The sequence below is a fragment of the Brachionichthys hirsutus genome, chromosome 5 (assembly GCF_040956055.1).
Source record: "Brachionichthys hirsutus isolate HB-005 chromosome 5, CSIRO-AGI_Bhir_v1, whole genome shotgun sequence".
Lineage (NCBI taxonomy): Eukaryota > Metazoa > Chordata > Actinopteri > Lophiiformes > Brachionichthyidae > Brachionichthys > Brachionichthys hirsutus.
Window position 1 is genome coordinate 14,527,727 of NC_090901.1, and position 17,127 is coordinate 14,544,853.

Below are 17,127 nucleotides of genomic sequence, written 5' to 3' on the forward strand. Positions count from 1 at the left end.
TCCGTGAATTCTGCTCGGCATGTGTGCTCTGCTCGTCTCATTGGAGCGTCCCCGCCGCGTCCCCGCCGCGTCCTTCCTGCACTAACGTGTCCTGTCGTCTCCAGGGAGTGGTTCTTCTTGCTGTCCCACGAGGTGCTGAACCCCATGTACTGTCTGTTCGAATACGCCGGCAAGAACAACTACTGCCTGCAGATCAACCCGGCCTCGTCCATCAACCCCGACCACCTCACCTACTTCCGCTTTATCGGGCGCTTCATCGCCATGGTGAGCTCCCGTCTGGGACGAGTCGGTGGCTTCTGCGCCTGTATCCACGCTGCTGTTGGATGACGGACGGATCCGGACGGTTGTCCTCTGACTAAACGTGACTTGATTCATGTGAACGTGCCGAAATAATTTGACGATGGACAAACTCCTGAATCCCGTCTCTTCCTGTGGGCTCGGATCCCACACCCTCCGTCAGCCGCCCCGCCCCTCACCCACGCTATGACCTCACTGCCGCACCCTTCCCACACTCGCCAGCAGCTGCCTATATTTAGCCCTAAAATAAAAACGCTCGTCTCATCGACCAAACCCCGTCTACAGCCTCCTCCTTTACTTTCTGTCTTTCCACTTTCCACTCCTCCGACCGTAACACATCGTGTGTGTGAGAGAGAGAGAGACTGACACATTAAACATCGCTCTCTCTCTCTCACACACTATGACGAGGTCATCAATCAGCTTGATGTTTTGTCTCAGTCACGATGGGGACCGTGTCCTCATTGTCTCCCGTCCCTGCAGGCTTTGTACCATGGGAAGTTCATCGACACCGGCTTCACGCTGCCGTTCTACAAGCGAATGCTGGACAAGAAGCCCACGTTGAAAGACCTGGAGTCCATCGACCCCGAGTTTTACAACTCCATCATGTGGGTGAAGTAAGTAGCGCGGGACGTGTCCTCTGGGGCTCGGTGGCGGCGACGCGTCTTGCTTACCTTGCGTCCGTGCGTCCAGAGAGAACAACCTGGAGGACTGCGGCGTGGAGCTGTACTTCGCACAGGACATGGAGATCCTCGGGAAGGTCTCCACGCACCAGCTGAAAGACGAGGGGGAGAACGAGCTGGTGACGGAGGAGAACAAGGAGGAGTACATCAGGTACGTCGGCGCGGCTGAAACGGCGTCGGCGTGGGCGTGAATGAGGGCAGCCGTAACCACGCCTCCTCCCCTCAGCCTCCTCACAGACTGGAGGTTCACCCGGGGGGTGGAGGAGCAGACCAAAGCCTTCCTGGACGGCTTCAACGAGGTGGTTCCTCTGGAGTGGCTTCGCTACTTTGACGAGAAGGAGCTGGAGGTGAGGAGCAGCAGGAGGGAGGGAGGGGCAGCATGTGGGAGGAGCAGCAGGAGGGAGGGAGGGGCAGGAGGTGAGGAGCAGCAGGAGGGAGGGAGGGGCAGGAGGAGGTGAAGAGCACCAGGAGGGAGGGAGGAGTAGGAAGGAGGGGCAGCAGGAGGTGAGGAGCAGCAGGAGGGAGGGGCAGCATGAGGTGAGGAGCAGCAGGAGGGAGGGGCAGCAGGAGGGAGGGGCAGCAGGAGGGAGGGGCGGCAGGAGGGAGGGGCAGCTGGAGGTGAGGAGCACCAGGAGGGAGGGGAAACACAGACCTCATCTGAGCTGTGTGCATCACCTTATTCTGGGTCACCTAGAGGTTCCTGTATGAACTGCTTCTGCTCCAGACTGATGGAGCCTCCTTCCTCCTCCACGCCTCCTTCCTCCTTCCTCCTCCACGCCTCCTGCAGCTCAGCTCAATGAGTCCATGTCCGACACACATTCAGTTAGTCTGGAGGGGGACATGGAGACCCAGCGGCTCGCTGCTGAAGAAAAGACACACAGCTGCAGTCTGAACGCTGAGCATCTGTGTGTGTGTGTGTGTGTGTGTGTGTGTGTGTGCGCGCGTGTGTGCGTGTGCGTGTGTGTTGCAGCTGATGCTCTGTGGGATGCAGGAGATCGATTTGGCCGACTGGCAGAAGAACACCATCTACAGACATTACACCAAGAACAGCAAGCAGATCCACTGGTTCTGGCAGGTAGGGAAGCAGCGTGGGCTCAGAAGCCTGACGCACACACACACACGAGCACACACACACACACACACACACACACACGCGCGCGCGCGCGCGCGCGCGCTGTCATAACGTCTGATGTCTCCAGGTGGTGAAAGAGATGGACAATGAGAAGAGAATCCGTCTGCTTCAGTTTGTGACGGGAACCTGCCGGCTGCCTGTCGGAGGCTTCGCTGAGCTCATAGGTACGCAGCGCCCCCTCCAGGCCGTCGCCGTCTGAGACGTCCGAGCGGCGTTCTCCTCTGACGCGGCCAAATCTAAAAATCAAATGACTTTGAGGTTTCTTTTTCTTTTAGGAAGTAACGGCCCCCAGAAGTTCTGCATCGACAAGGTGGGGAAGGAGACCTGGCTTCCAAGAAGCCACACCTGGTAAGAAGCCGTTCAGGGACGGGGGTGCAACAGGATCCAGAGGGGGGGGGCTGTAGCGGGACAGCAGAGATAGATTCAGATAGAAACGGTTAATTTAAAGGTGTTTCTCACGAACTTTGATATTCAGCTGGTAAATGATGCATAAATGAATGAGGTAATTTAAAAATGTGTTTCAAACGGCGGTCAGGCATCAAGCTGCAGGAAACGATGTGAGTCCAGTGTTTCTATTGGCCGACTGGATGAATACAGGAAGTAGGTACCGCTGACAGCAATGACGACTGGGATGAGGAAGGGCTAACGGCCTCTGTCTCCTCCTCCTCGCAGCTTCAATCGTCTGGACCTGCCCCCCTACAGGAGTCTGGAGCAGCTCAGAGAGAAGCTCCTCTTCGCCATCGAGGAGACGGAGGGCTTCGGGCAGGAGTGACGCTAAAGGAGGACACTTCAGTGGGATTGTTGCTCTTCCTACTCTTCATTTGCTAGCCCACAGGGCTGGGGAAGGGGGCGTGTCTGTGTCTGTGTGTGTGTGTGTGTGTGTGTGTGTGTGAGTGGTTGCTCACGTCAATGCCATAGTGTACGTGCATATAGACGGTGTGTATGTCCATGACCAGAGATCCTAGCGGATCCACACAAAGCGCTGCTCACTGCTTAGAACCGCAGCAGAACCAGACAGCAGGGCCTTGTGATGCTAACAGCAGCTACCCGCTAACGCAGTACGACACATTTACCAGAGACAAACAGATATTTTAACATTTTAAATGAGCGAGTGCGTGTGCGAGTGCATGTGCGTCTCTGTTCCTCTGGTCAGGGGCTACAGGGGTGAATTGGGGGGGTTTTATTTTTCTGTTCCTGGTGAAATCCAACATTTTCTCCTGTACATAACAAAATAAATGAGACTTCAATCTTGAGTGGACTCGTCTTTATTTAAAGACAAGCATGCGTGCTATGTACATTATTAATAACTAATAAATAGTTCTGTGGCGTCAGCTGAGGTCCTTCAAGTCCGTCCTACGGAGGCCGTGAATGCTTGAATCCAAGTCACGAGTCCATCCTCACGAACCTCATGGCTTTTTGTGGCCCCCGAGAGCCGTGTGCAGACATTTGTTTTGGTGAAATGCTGCATCTCTCACACGGGTTCTTAACAGCCCACATTTGTTGGTTGTTCTGCAGTTCTGCCCCCCCTCAACTGTGACAAAAGAGTTTTGGACAAACTCGATGTCATAACTTGTGTTGGATGATATTTTTCTTTATTATTTAATATTATTTACTTGAATAAGTTTGATTATTGATTGATGGAGTAGTGTGGTTTTCTTAACCTGATCAATTGAAAGGATTTATGTTATAATAACAGCAATAATCTATCCATATATTTTTACAACTATACAATAGAATATGCAATGTTTGTAACTTAAGTAGTGAACTGATCAAACGGAACAATTCAGCAGCATGTCAATAACAATAGCAACACGCTGCAGTCAGGAAATCAATAATCTGCTGGAGGTGACTATTGAAGGTTATTTGAACTTTTTTGTTTTTTCCAGCATGTGCTGACATGTTGACCCCGGCTACATATGGATCGGGATCAGCACCGGACAGCTCCATGGGTAGTCGGCTACATATGGATCAGGATCAGCACTGGACAGCTCCATAGGTAGTCGGTTACATATGGATCAGGATCGGCACTGGACAGCTCCATAGGTAGTCGGTTACATATGGATCAGGATCGGCACTGGACAGCTCCATAGGTAGCCGGCTACATATGGATCAGGATCAGCACTGGACAGCTCCATAGGTAGTCGGTTACATATGGATCAGCATCAGCACTGGACAGCTCCATAGGTAGCCGGCTACATATGTAGCTGTCCAGTGCTGATCCTGAAAGTGATGTATTTTCCACGGCATTGACGGGGAATGTTCTTTATCTTGCCCACTTCGGTTGTTTTTTTTGGTTTCTGCATGTCCATGACAAGACAAGGTGGTGGCTTTTTGGTTATGCTTTGATTTTGTATCGATTATCTTTGTTCCTGCGTGATGATTGCATTTGAATGGAACTTTTCCACATTATTAGATGCGTTAATTTATTCCCATCACAAACTTTGGTTCATACTTATGATTTCTCTCATTTACAGTATGGCTTTATCTCTTTATCTCAATTTTTAAGTTACAACCTTTTAAAAAAGTGATATCAAAACTGAATATTTTATTGTAATTACTGTGGCTGCTAAAGAGTTAAATTAAAAAAAGTTATTTAACAGCATGTTAAGGAGTAGTTACATTTATTTTACATTAAATTACATTACATTTAGTTACATTTTTTGCTGTGTTACGGTTTACATTTGGCCTTTGGAGGGCAAACATAATGCTAATGTGGCCCTTGGAGAAAATGAGTTTACACCCCTGCCGTAGGTCGTTTTCACACTGTGGGTTACTGAGTGACCCCAACATTACTTAATTACTTTGTTTAATACTATTTATACTATTACTAAACTGCAATTAATAATTGTATAATTTAATTATGTATGACAGTAATTACAGTATACGTATTTTAGCGAGTTAGTCGGTTTATTATTTAAAGAATTTTATTGTGAAAGTAACGCGACCCGGAAGTAACTTTGTTTTCCTGCCGGTTCTTGTTGGACGCGCGTGGCTTCCGGTCCAGGTCGTTATGGTGGATGCGGATGAAATCGCCCGCCTGTGCTACGGGCGCTTCCAGCAGCTTCCCCGGAGAGGGAAGCCTGAGGCCGGCAGAGAGTGGACGCTGCTGGCCGCCGTGGTGCAGATGAGCCGCCGTGGTGACGCAGGTGGGCCCGCCCACTCCGAGTTCTCAAAAAGACAGAGAAAAACTTTATTAGAATGCAAGAAAAAGTACAGTCGTAACTCTACAGGACGAGCAAAGCAGAAAATTACGATGAATTATTCTGATTATGAATAACGGAAAGAAATGCGAGTAAAACTATTTATGACGTCACGACAGCAGAGCGATGACGTCGTCCATTGTCAGCCCGCTTCCTGTCTACCTTCAGAACGAACCGGCGTTCATTCTAATGAACTGTCTCTTCTGTCCAGTGGAAAAGGAGGTGGTTGCTATGGGAACTGGGACCAAATGCATCGGGGACACATCCGCCAGTCCTGACGGTGTGTCTTTGTTCTGTTCAGGTTGATTGATTGATCGATCGATCAGCGCCTGGGACTGTTCGATCGGATAGAGATGAACTCTGTTTTGTTCTTCGTCCCCGCCTCTGTTCAGGGGACGTCCTGAACGACAGCCACGCCGAGGTCATCGCTCGGAGGGGGTGTGTCAGGTCAGCCTCTCGCTTCCAGGTGAGCGGGCTGCGTCGCGTGACGCAGACGGACTGACGCCATTGGTTGTGTGAAATGGAAGGTACCTGATCCAGGAGCTGCGCCGGGCCGTGACCGGCGGCCACAACAGCGTGTTCCGTGAGGCGGAGGAGCGAGGCAGGTGGAGCCTTCGTCCTGGGGTGTCCTTCGTCTTCTTCACCAGTCACACGCCCTGTGAGTGCAGCGTGTCCCCGCCCCCGTCCACCTTTCATGTTTCACGCAGACAGGAAGTCGTGTCATCCATCCTTTCTACCAGCAGGTGGCGACGCCTCCATCATCCCCGTCCCAGACGGCCCGTCTGGGCTCCGCCCCTCCGTCAGTGATGGAGGAGGAGGTCTGAAAAGGAAAGCTGAGCAGCAGAGCACCGGGGGAAAGCCTAAAGCGGCCCGAGAGGCAGCGGGGACGGCGCCGGAGGACCCAGCGGGGGCGGAGCCGGAGGACGGGGCGGGGACGGCGCCGGAGGACGCAGCACGCCCGAGACGACCCCGTCCCTCGCATGCATCTAGGTGTGAAGCTCCAGAGGAACCCGCCCCCCGACCCTCAGAGCAGCTCGAGATGGAACACAGAGCCCCCCCTGGTGGGGCTGGACCACCTCTACAGGCCCCAGACGTTCACAGGACGGGGGCAAAGTGTGTCCCGGGGGGACAGGTGGACCCCCTGCAACCCGGGGTTGGGTACCACAGGACAGGCCTTCTGAGGGTCAAGCCTGGACGGGGCGAGCCGACGCGGTCCCTCTCCTGCAGCGACAAGCTGGCCCGCTGGGGGGTGATGGGCTTTCAGGGTGCACTGCTGTCCCACTACCTGCAGGAGGCGCTCTACTTCAGCGCCGTGGTGGTGGGGGCGTGTCCATACAGCCCAGACGTGATGCACAGAGCTTTGGTGTCCAGGTGAGGAGGACGCTGAAATAAAACGGGACAATTGTTGCTGAAAGTGTGAGGAGGAGGAGGAGGAGGACGAGGGGGAGGAGACCTTCCTCCTCTTGGCTTATGAAAGTCCTGCTGGGAATTTCCTCCCACAAAAGTGTTTTTTTAAATAAATTAAAGCTTGTTTCAGGACGTGTCCCTCAGTTGGTCACGTTTTTAAAGCCCTTCGCCCAGCGTTTGGCGTCGGGGTCATCAGATCTCCTCCCTCCTCCTGCTCAGGTGCTCCGGAGTGTCCGACCTCCCGGCCGGTTTCTCTGTCCGTCCCCCGGCGTTGCTCCAGTCCGGCTTGGAGTTCCCCTTCAGCCAGAGTCAGACGGAGCGCCGCCACCGGGCCGGGCAGGGACGCGTCTCCCCCTGTGGGGCAGGTAGGCTCATCGCTCGCACGCCGACGCCGATGAAAGGGATTCCTTTGGGTGTGGATCAATGAAACGATCGCGGCAGGGACGGTGGAGGCCGGTTCATTCAGGCCAAAGCGGAGTTAAAGGAAAGGACGTGAAGTCCGTCCCTGGAGGACGTTTCCATGACGCAGCAGATTATGTTCATGTCCAACGACTTGCATTCATCAGCACTAAGAAGGGTTTCCTTTCTGTGGGCGTTTCAGCCATCAGCTGGTGTAATGTCGCTGAGCGGCCACTAGATGTCACCGCCAGCGGCTACAAGCACGGAGCCACCAAGAAGGCCGTGGGCACGGCGAGCGCCAGGTTAGCACGCTGCTGTCTCTTCTGTGTGTCTCCGGGTCTCTTCTATGTGTCCCAGGTCTCTTCTGTGTGTCTCTAGGTCTCTTCTGTGTCTCCAGGTCTCTTCTGTGTGTCTCCAGGTCTCTTCTGTGTCTCCAGGTCTCTTCTGTGTCTCCGGGTCTCTTCTGTGTCTCCGGGTCTCTTCTGTGTGTCTCCAGGTCTCTTCTGTGTCTCCGGGTCTCTTCTGTGTGTCTCCGGGTCTCTTCTGTGTCTCCAGGTCTCTTCTGTGTGTCTCCAGGTCTCTTCTGTGTCTCCGGGTCTCTTCTGTGTGTCTCCAGGTCTCTTCTGTGTCTCCGGGTCTCTTCTGTGTGTCTCCGGGTCTCTTCTGTGTCTCCAGGTCTCTTCTGTGTGTCTCCAGGTCTCTTCTGTGTCTCCAGGTCTCTTCTGTGTAAGCTGGAGCTCTTCCACTCCTTCCTGTCTCTGGTGTCGGACACGGACCCTTCAGCGCTTCCCAAATCGCTCAGGTAACCGACAACGGGCTCTTTCATGGTCAGAAATGTGAAGAACTTTAATGGATGCTGACGGCCTAGAAGACGGGGATCAGTTTCTTCCTTAGTTTCAGTGCGCATCACAGCTAGCTCCACTCGGCTAGCTCCACTCAGCTAGCTCCACACGGCTAGCTCCACACGGCTAGCTCCACTCGGCTAGCTCCACACGGCTAGCTCCACACGGCTAGCTCCACACGGCTAGCTCCACTCGGCTAGCTCCACACGGCTAGCTCCACTGTTGGGCTCGAACGCAAACATGGCGCCCATGGAGGTGTTTAAGTCTTTGCATGTGACTTGCATTCGTGTGTGTGTGTGTGTGTGTGTGTGTGTGTGTGTGTGTGTGTGGGTGTCGCTCCGAATCCTCCAATGGGAGAACAGTGATCCTTCTGTTCGTCTGCCTGATCCTCGCCCCGTGGCAGTCGTGCGCTTCGCCTTCTGTAACCCCGACTCGCTTTAACCCCGTGTTAAACGCGCCGGTGCCGTGAATTACAGCCCGGGTGCGTGTTGGGGTGACGGAATGGCGAGGCGCGTCCGATAACCTCCCGCTCCTGTGCTTCTCTTGGGCCCGTTCAGGGGCGAGCTGAGGACCTACTGGGACTACAAGCGGGCTTCCGGCTCGTACCAGCGGGCGTGGCAGCAGCTCCTCGGCCACGCCTTCCCTCTGTGGCCGCGCGGCGACAGAGATCTCCTGCTCTTCTGCTGACGACCTCCCTCTGCAGCTGGAACGCATCGTCTCCTCAAGCTGCCGGGCCGCGGCGCCGTACCCGGCCTGCTGGTAACCAGAGTCCTCATTCCCACTGGCCTGTTGGGCCAGCTGGTCGTGGTGGAGTGTGTGCGTGACGCTTCTGGCGACGCCCTGCCGTGCCACGCGGTCCAGAGGTTCGTGACCGCTCCTCTGGGTCCTCACAATGTGCGTGGCGAGATGCGACTGCAGCTGCCTGGAGGTCGTGCTCCGTAAACACAGCACGCGGGAAAAGTGCTTTCTCTCCATTCCCAGTCCCGGTTGGAGCGCTGTCCCGTTGGGTCTTCCTCACCGCCGGACCTGACCAGGGCGTCTCCATGAACACAGCTACGAGATTCCTGTCTCTGGAGACGGAGACGCTGGGGACGTGCATAAAGCAGTTTGTGTTACTAGAACTCGGCAGATTCCGCGGACTGGAATGAAGCTAGTCCGGGTCGGTTGATGATCTGACCTGGACAGACTGTTCAGGACCAGGACGACTTGCACCAGCTCTGAATCGTTTTCATCCTGCGTGAGGTGAAATACAATAAACCAGAGATGTGCAGGCAGGCGAGTCATGCCTCGCCTGCTATCACACTAAAAAACTAAATGGTTATATTCAATCAGTGATTTGTACTAAAACGTCATGCTCCTGTCATTTTCCAACAGTTTTCAACAGTTTTAGATTATTTTTCATTTAAAATCTCAGAATTTTCACATTTATGGTTCAAATATTGAGGAGAGGTGAGGCAGCAGCAAGCTGAGCCTCACCAAGGATTGAAAATCCCTAGCTAACTGTGCTACATGCTAGCAGTGAGACTATTGATTAATCCTGAGCTAATTGTGCTACATGCTAGCAGTGAGCCTATTGATTAATCCTGAGCTAATTGTGCTACATGCTAGCAGTGAGACTATTGATTAATCCTGAGCTAATTGTGCTACATGCTAGCAGTGAGACTATTGATTAATCCTGAGCTAATTGTGCTACATGCTAGCAGTGAGACTATTGATTAATCCTGAGCTAATTGTGCTACATGCTAGCAGTGAGACTGTATTGATTAATCTTGAGCTAACTGTGAATATAATGTAGTGTTTTTCTTGTCAACAGCTGTTTATGTGTTTCTTGTGCTGATCGATCATTAAACGGTTTGATAAAGAGGCACGACGCGAGGCACGCAGGTTTCCTGCCTCGTGGTAGGTGGCGCTGTGACCACAGGGAAGCTACAGCTAGCAGGTCCAGTGCAGTGTTTTTGTGTTCTACTTAAATGTGTTTTTTTTCTGTGCTACAGTTTGTTTGTGTAAAGAATGCTGATATGAGATTCATAATTTAACCTGTTAACTGCTGCTAATCGAACGGTGAATAATCTACTCTGGAGAGTTCATCAGTTGGTAAATCTGATTGATGACGTCAGAGCCTCGCCATCATCATCCTCACCACACGTCACTGCAGTATTTATATTCTTTGAGGTTTTAAGATGAGATCAGCTGTCCACAAAGTACAGTGTCAGTTTTTCCATATCGAATTTGAATTAAAACTAGAATGCAAGGGATGAAAAAATAGCCTTTTGGCTATTTCTGGCACGTTTACTGAAACGTTTATTCATGTTCACTGTCCCTGTTAAATAACAATAAATAAACGGACTGAAACAAATTGTGACCTGATTGAGTGACTTGCGTCCCTACGGAGGACATGGGACGCTGGTGTGTTTGGGGTCTGAAGCCGATGCTGGCCCCTGCCACGCCCGTGTCTTCACGCCTCGCTTTAGCCGAGCAGAGGAAGAGTGAAGTTAAAGCAAGTTAAAACCTGGAAGGCATTGATCGATGGCGGGACTGTTCTGTACAGGGGAACTTTAATTTGTAGGAAACAGGAAGTGAGGGAAATGATTAATTATAGAACTCGTTCATCGGACGAAAGAACAAAATATTACAATTCATTTTACATTCTTTTCCACTGGTTCAGGTCTCTCCTCCCGTTCCTGACCTTTATCTAAAACAGCTGAAACTCATTTACAGATACATCCAACAACAGCGACGAACTAAAACAAGAGCATAGCACTGAAATCATACGTTACACGGCGACTCATCATGCTCAGGTAGCCTCGTGGGTGCACAAATATTCAAAGGTCGGGTGTTCGGCATCGTCTGGGTGAGGACGGGAACAATGAGTCTCGGTTTAGACTCTGAAAGACGCTAAAGTCGGTTGATCGCAGCGAGGAATACTCTAAACGCAGGTAAAGGATGCGACGCCTCAGAGGACGCGTAATGATGAGGGTGTGATTCCCATCAGGTTGTTGCCCCGCACCGACAAAGCGAAGAGCTACGTAGCGGAACGACAGCCCGAAGCAAATACGTCTTTCCCCGCTGGTTCCCGTTCCTGTTCACGAGGATCCGCTTCCTGAATAGAAAGGCCGGCCTCCTTACACACACCTGCGTAAGCTACACAACACGAGAGCAGAGCACAAGTCATCAAACATCGTGTCCGGTGTTTGATCTCCTATTTTACGGCAGTGTTAAAGACCGAGAACGGAAGCCAGGCGTTATCGAAGTACTTTGGTGTAGTTAATGCTCTGGATGTGTATTCATAGTATCAAAAATTACTGCGCCAAATGTTTAGGTGGAATAAATCCACATGTAAGTACTACTATCACTGAACCATAGTCTGTTGCGCGCGCGTGTGTGTGTGTGTGTGCGTGCGTCAGGACGTGTGTGTCGTGTTAACCCTGCGTGGTACGAAAGCATCCGAAGGTGTTTTCTCCGCTGTAGGCCACGTACAGGAAGCCGTCTTCGTCCTTCTCCTTGTCGTACAGCTGGCCCATAGTCAGGCTGCAACACAACGGAAAGCAGACGCAGCCGTCAGCGGGGTCGACGCACCGATCGCCCGGGCAACACAGTGGAGCACTACGGAACACTTCTCATGCGACTGGGCGCCGGCGGAGCGGAGCGTCCTCTCTACCGAGCTTCGTATTCTGCCTGCTGCTGCTGACGGCGCGCCGACATTGTGTTGCGTTCACCTGGATTGGGGCACAGTTTTGTCGACGAAGAGGAAGATGGCTTTCTCTGAAGGCAGCTGGATTCGTTTCCTGATGATCCACATGAACTGGGCCACCGTGATGTCGGACGGCACCAGGTACTTCCTCTTATCAATGTCCACTATCTGCGAGCCAGAGACCTTCTCCACGATCACCTGGAAGACATGCAGTGAAGAGAAAAGTCACACGCGAGCTGCGACTGGCCGGCCCCCCTCGCCGGCCCCCTCGCCGGACCCTCAGCGCCGTGAAGCCTTGCTGCTCTTTGGCGTTCAAAGTTCAAAGAACTTCAAAACGAGCTGGGCCCCGCTTTCATCAGCAGGAACTCCTCCCGAATGCTTTGCATCGTCACGGCGGTGAAATTGTGGGCCGCTCACAAGTTCACCACCGAATTGGTGCAGCCCACATTTCGTCAGGATGAACGGCCTTCAGGTCCGACTGCACCTCCCGGTCCCAACAGAACTTTCTCCCATGAGCTCGGAGGGTCATCGACGTGCGTGGTGGTGAGGATCGGAGGAGTCCGAATGTCCTTCCCAGACAACAGTGGCTTTCTCCTCACCGCTTGTCCGTGCAGGACGTCTCTGCAGGACGGAGCCAGGAGAGTCCAGAAGCACCTTTGATATTTTCTCTTGATCTAATCCTGCACTCTGGGCTGTCACTTTAGAAAGCCTTTCCTGTCATTGCATCGTGGATACACAACTGGACGAGGAGATTCATATGACAACGTCTCCTGAGAGTTCTTTGTGTTCTGGCATTGAATGCTGTTGGTGAACGCCACCCCTCGATGTGTCGCCAGCTGTGTGGGGGGGGGGGGGGGTCCAGATGTTCCCATTTACTTCGAAGGGAGGCTCAACTCTGATACCATGAACAATCTAGAACCCTTTGGGGAGGAGGGGAAGTAGTGAGTTCTCTGCGTTTAAGTCCTGCTGATCCAGTTCCTGTAAAACCAACAGTGTGGATTTGTTCACGCGTCCTGTCCAGCTCCCATTAGACACTGCTTGAAGGGTATGTCCAGTATGGTCTAAGGGCGGGGCCGTCGTCACACTGTCCACGCCGTCTCCTTCTCCTCTAACTCACCTCCTACCTGTGGAGCGTAATAACTTCTCCTTCTCCTCCAACTCACCTCCTACCTGTGGAGCGTAAGAACTTCTCCTTCTCCTCCAACTCACCTCCTACCTGTGGAGCGTAAGAACTTCTCCTTCTCCTCTAACTCACCTCCTACCTGTGGAGCGTAAGAACTTCTCCTTCTCCTCTCACTCACCTCCTACCTGTGGAGCGTAAGAACTTCTCCTTCTCTTCTAGAACACTCTTCACCAACTCCTCCTTCAAGATAACTCCTCCTCCATCCCTCTTTCCTCTCCTCCGTTATAAACAACTTGAATCCTGCTCCTCAGCTTCTAGCCTTGCTTCCTTTCCTCCTGGTCTCCTGGACACACATCAACGTTCCTCCTCCTCTTCATCATGTCCACCAGCTCTCTAGCTTCTCCCGTCATCGTCCCAACATTCAAAGTCTCTACTCTCAGTCCCGAACTCTTCCATTCCCACGTCTCTCGCTGCTGATGCACTCGTCTTCCTCCTCTTCTTCGACCCACAGTAATCCAGTGTCCAGCGGCGTCCCGTAGGGTAACAGCTCTCTGGCGTTTAAATGATCTTCCTCTCAGTTTGCTCAGCGGTTCTTCTCTCTGCCGCAGCATCGAGGGATTATTGTCCAGGACTGGAGGCATCGGGCTCGTCACGTGATGAATAATACCAGTTCATTGTTCTAGGGTGACCCGAGTGACCGCTATCAAACCAAAGTACCACATGAGGTACTTTCTTCCAATACACGCCTTTTCTTCTGGTCTTCCTGCATTAATGATTTCCGGTTAACAAAACACTCAGCACAGGCTAACTTTGGAAAGACAGAGGAATAGAAAGTCACATTTCTATCACCGGCCTCCATCCCTCGCCCCGCTGCCAGGATCGGCGCCGCCGCCCCACTCACCGGGACTCGGTCAGGATATTTGTTCCGTATTTTGGCTGATTCCACACATCGGTGCTCTGAGGGAGAGAGAGAGAGGGAGGGAGAGAGAGAGGGGAAACAAACAGGAAGTCAGCGATTACAAGGATGAGCGAGGCCTCCTCCTCCTCCTCCTCCTCCTCCTGTGAAATATGGATCAGCGCAGAAGGCTCTGAGTGGGCAATGCCATTAGCGGTCTTACAGAACCTTTCAGCACCTTCAGGACGAACATGAATCCTAATTACCGAGGGGGGGGGGGGGCAGATAAGAGGCCCAGTTTCAGGGCAGCATCTCTGGAAAACGAGGCCCTGAATGAGCAGAGAAAGACGTGTCCCCTCTTCGGGCTGCAAGTGGACCGAGGTTCTGGTTCTCGTGAACGGTGTTCCGTTCACAATCATCAAAGCGTCCGTGCAGCAGCCGCGGAGCGTGACCGTGAACGCACCGCGCCGTGAACGGTCCTGCATCGTTTACAGATCGTGCTCGTTTATTTGTTTATCTGGACCGCGTCACTGGGCCAGAACCCGCTCATCCGGGAGAGATCTGACGGATGGATGACGTAACAGTGTCTCAGGTTACCAGCGGGCACTTCACCTGCTGGCAAAACATGCACGCGTCGCAAGTCATGCGTGTCGATGCGGTACGGATTCGCGTGCGCGATTTTGCGGGCGGCTGTGACGCGCATGCATTTGTGCAATGTGGACGAGCGCGTCTCCGGTTTCATCATCACCCAACGCCCGTTACCGAGGGAATGGTCCTCTTTGAACATCCATTTCATCTTTGCTGGATCCCGCACGGAGGCGTGGCCGTTGATGCGGGACGGTGTCGGCGTGAAGTCCAGGCGGAACGACCAGTACCAAAAACGCACAATATCTCTGTCCGAAGCGTCCCGGCGTCCGTCTGGAGGTGAGCTGACGTCACTGTCAGCTGACGTCACTGTCTGACTGTGATGATGCTGCCTTCAAAGCTGTAGGAAAATATGGCTCCGTCTCCACAGCGACCTGGAGGCAGCGCGTTTCACGCGTCATGTCGTTTCATTTCATTTGTGTTTGTTCTTTTCTGTTCATGCAGCAGACAATAAGATAGAAACACAAAATAATAAAGCACACCATGCAAAAAAAACACACAAAAAACTTCGACCCCATTCTAAAAAGTCTCATACAAAGTAAATATGTTCTGTTTATACTTGTAGTTAATGTGTAACAGACTTAACATTTTCACAAAGATCATACAAAGATCTAAAAAAGTAGAAAACGAGTCGCCGTCACTGGAAAGTCACTTTGAGTAAGAATAAAAACCAGAACGCCGGTGAAAACACAATGTTCTTTACGAGGTACATGCCCAAGTATACTGAAGTAACGTAAAACATCATTGTGTATAAAGTGCTAAAGTAATCCGTACTGAATAGAAGTATTCAGGCGTAGAAACTGAGCGAGCACGCCGGCGGAAGGACCGGACGAATGAAAGCTGCAGGTCTTTGTGAGCTGTAGCTTCTAGCCTTTGATCTGTCGTTAACGCCGACGTGTGAAGTTCATTTAGAATATTATTACAAGTATTTACAAAGCGAACGATCAATGGATTCCGTTCTCTAGGTTGAGACGTGGCGTGCTTGGGGACGTCGTGTCCCCGTCTCGGGCCCTTTTGTCTGATTCAGTCCCGCCTCCTCTGTGGAATGCTGCGCTTCCAGGGGACGGACTCAGCCATCTGGCCCGTGGCTGCTGCGTTCAGGGCGGGGCGCTCGGTGGCTACGCCGGTGCCCAGCGATGGGGCCTTCATGTGGAGGCCGTGACTTCTGTGATGGCGTGTTGCTAAGCGACCACCAAAGGGGATGAAGAGGACCGGCGACTGTGTCTTCAGTTGTCCAGCCGGTGAGCTAACTCTGACTTAGCTCTGCTGGGGTTGGCTAATGGACCCCAGTGGATTAGCGTCCTCCGCTAACGACCTGTGCCTGTTTTGCTCAGGCCTTTGGAGGGGGAGGAGTCAGCAGGTAGCTGCTGGGGTGCTTCTGTCGGGAATGGCTGACAGTAGCTGATTCTGTATATTCTGTACATGTACGTGTATTTCAGTGCTCAGGTGGGGGTGGGGGTGGGTGCGGTGTGGAGATGATCCTCGCCGGGTCACCTGACCCACTGCAGGTGTGTTGCTGGGGTAACCAGTTCAGCAGGGGGCCCTGCCGTGCTCTTTGCAGCCTGGCTGCAGGACGCTGCTCCTCCCTGCAGCTCCAGAATGTTCTGATTCGCTGTGCCGGTCAGAGAGTTGCTCGTTCCCCACATGCATCGCGGCTTTGGGACGAGGCCACCCAACTGGTTGCTCTCTGCCTGATAAGGATCAGAATCTATTTAAAATGTTTTTATACCCGCATTAGAAGCTCTATTTGCTTCATCTGAAAGAGACGGTTCCACCACAAATGCCCCAAACTCTTCTCTCTCTGCACCCCCGTCATCAAGAACGCCGATGACGCAACCATCCTGGGCCTCATCGGGGCGGGGGACGAGTCATCACACAGGGACCTGGTTCAAAAGGTCACCGTTTGTGGAGAGGACAATGACCTTGTCCTCAACATCAGCAAAACTCAAGAGAGAGCTGTTAGAGACAGAAATGAGGGACGCTGTCTTGCAGCAGCTGTTTGAGACAGAAATGAGGGACGCTGTCCTGCAGCAGCTGTTTGAGACAGAAATGAGGGACGCTGTCCTGCAGCATCTGTGTGAGACAGAAATGAGGGACGCTGTCCTGCAGCATCTGTTTGAGACAGAAATGAGGGACGCTGTCCTGCAGCATCTGTTTGAGACAGAAATGAGGGACGCTGTCCTGCAGCAGCTGTTTGAGACAGAAATGAGGGACGTTGTCCTGCAGCATCTGTTTGAGACAGAAATGAGGGACGCTGTCCTGCAGCAGCTGTTTGAGACAGAAATGAGGGACGCTGTCCTGCAGCATCTGTTTGAGACAGAAATGAGGGACGCTGTCCTGCAGCATCTGTGTGAGACAGAAATGAGGGACTCTGTCCTGCAGCATCTGTGTGAGACAGAAATGAGGGACGCTGTCCTGCAGCATCTGTTTGAGACAGAAATGAGGGACGCTGTCCTGCAGCATCTGTTTGAGACAGAAATGAGGGACGCTGTCCTGCAGCATCTGTTTGAGACAGAAATGAGGGACGCTGTCCTGCAGCAGCTGTTTGAGACAGAAATGAGGGACGCTGTCCTGCAGCATCTGTTTGAGACAGAAATGAGGGACGCTGTCCTGCAGCAGCTGTTTGAGACAGAAATGAGGGACGCTGTCCTGCAGCATCTGTTTGAGACAGAAATGAGGGACGCTGTCCTGCAGCATCTGTGTGAGACAGAAATGAGGGACTCTGTCCTGCAGCATCTGTTTGAGACAGAAATGAGGGACGCTGTCCTGCAGCATCTGTTTGAGACAGAAATGAGGGACGCTGTCCTGCAGCATCT

The 17,127-nt window shown here is 52.6% G+C and overlaps 3 protein-coding genes across 3 annotated transcripts in view; 2 read left to right on the forward strand and 1 right to left on the reverse strand.

Moving 5' to 3' along the window:
- wwp2 (WW domain containing E3 ubiquitin protein ligase 2) overlaps window positions 1–3,362 on the forward strand; it is a 33,656-nt gene extending 30,294 nt beyond the window's left edge. The window contains exons 17-24 of the mRNA XM_068739209.1: window positions 105–264; window positions 778–911; window positions 988–1,128; window positions 1,204–1,324; window positions 1,948–2,052; window positions 2,177–2,273; window positions 2,385–2,457; window positions 2,782–3,362. Of these exons, the coding sequence (XP_068595310.1) occupies window positions 105–264; window positions 778–911; window positions 988–1,128; window positions 1,204–1,324; window positions 1,948–2,052; window positions 2,177–2,273; window positions 2,385–2,457; window positions 2,782–2,881 (931 nt within the window). The 3' untranslated portion in view covers window positions 2,882–3,362. The remainder of the gene's footprint in view (window positions 1–104; window positions 265–777; window positions 912–987; window positions 1,129–1,203; window positions 1,325–1,947; window positions 2,053–2,176; window positions 2,274–2,384; window positions 2,458–2,781) is intronic.
- A 1,757-nt stretch (window positions 3,363–5,119) lies between these two features.
- adat1 (adenosine deaminase tRNA specific 1) lies at window positions 5,120–8,711 on the forward strand. The gene is made up of 11 exons (XM_068739693.1): window positions 5,120–5,255; window positions 5,521–5,589; window positions 5,702–5,756; window positions 5,837–5,967; window positions 6,053–6,189; window positions 6,226–6,680; window positions 6,936–7,081; window positions 7,318–7,417; window positions 7,831–7,917; window positions 8,434–8,442; window positions 8,515–8,711. The coding sequence occupies exons 1-11, from the start codon at window positions 5,120–5,122 to the stop codon at window positions 8,642–8,644; spliced, it is 1,455 nt and encodes a 484-aa protein (XP_068595794.1). The 3' UTR covers window positions 8,645–8,711.
- Window positions 8,712–11,267: 2,556 nt separating this feature from the next.
- gabarapl2 (GABA(A) receptor-associated protein like 2) lies at window positions 11,268–14,477 on the reverse strand. The gene is made up of 4 exons (XM_068739728.1): window positions 14,429–14,477; window positions 13,673–13,728; window positions 11,674–11,846; window positions 11,268–11,485 (listed from the first exon to the last, which is right to left on the reverse strand). Exons 1-4 carry the CDS (start codon window positions 14,460–14,462, stop codon window positions 11,377–11,379), a joined length of 372 nt encoding a protein of 123 aa, XP_068595829.1. The 5' UTR covers window positions 14,463–14,477; the 3' UTR covers window positions 11,268–11,376.
- Between the last annotated feature and the right edge of the window lie 2,650 nt (window positions 14,478–17,127).

What these genes read in the sequence shown, in the direction of transcription:
- adat1 (XM_068739693.1), top strand. Translation starts at nt 5,120, where the DNA reads ATGGTGGATGCGGATGAAATCGCCCGCCTGTGCTACGGGCGCTTCCAG. An exon ending in CACAGAGCTTTGGTGTCCAG is followed by an intron (nt 6,681 to 6,935) that starts GTGAGGAGGACG and finishes CCTCCTGCTCAG; the next exon opens with GTGCTCCGGAGTGTCCGACC. An exon ending in CGTCTCCCCCTGTGGGGCAG is followed by an intron (nt 7,082 to 7,317) that starts GTAGGCTCATCG and finishes TGGGCGTTTCAG; the next exon opens with CCATCAGCTGGTGTAATGTC.
- gabarapl2 (XM_068739728.1), bottom strand. Translation starts at nt 14,462, where the DNA reads ATGAAATGGATGTTCAAAGAGGACCATTCCCTCG. An exon ending in AATATCCTGACCGAGTCCCG is followed by an intron (nt 11,847 to 13,672) that starts GTGAGTGGGGCG and finishes CATGTCTTCCAG; the next exon opens with GTGATCGTGGAGAAGGTCTC. An exon ending in AAAACTGTGCCCCAATCCAG is followed by an intron (nt 11,486 to 11,673) that starts GTGAACGCAACA and finishes GTTGTGTTGCAG; the next exon opens with CCTGACTATGGGCCAGCTGT.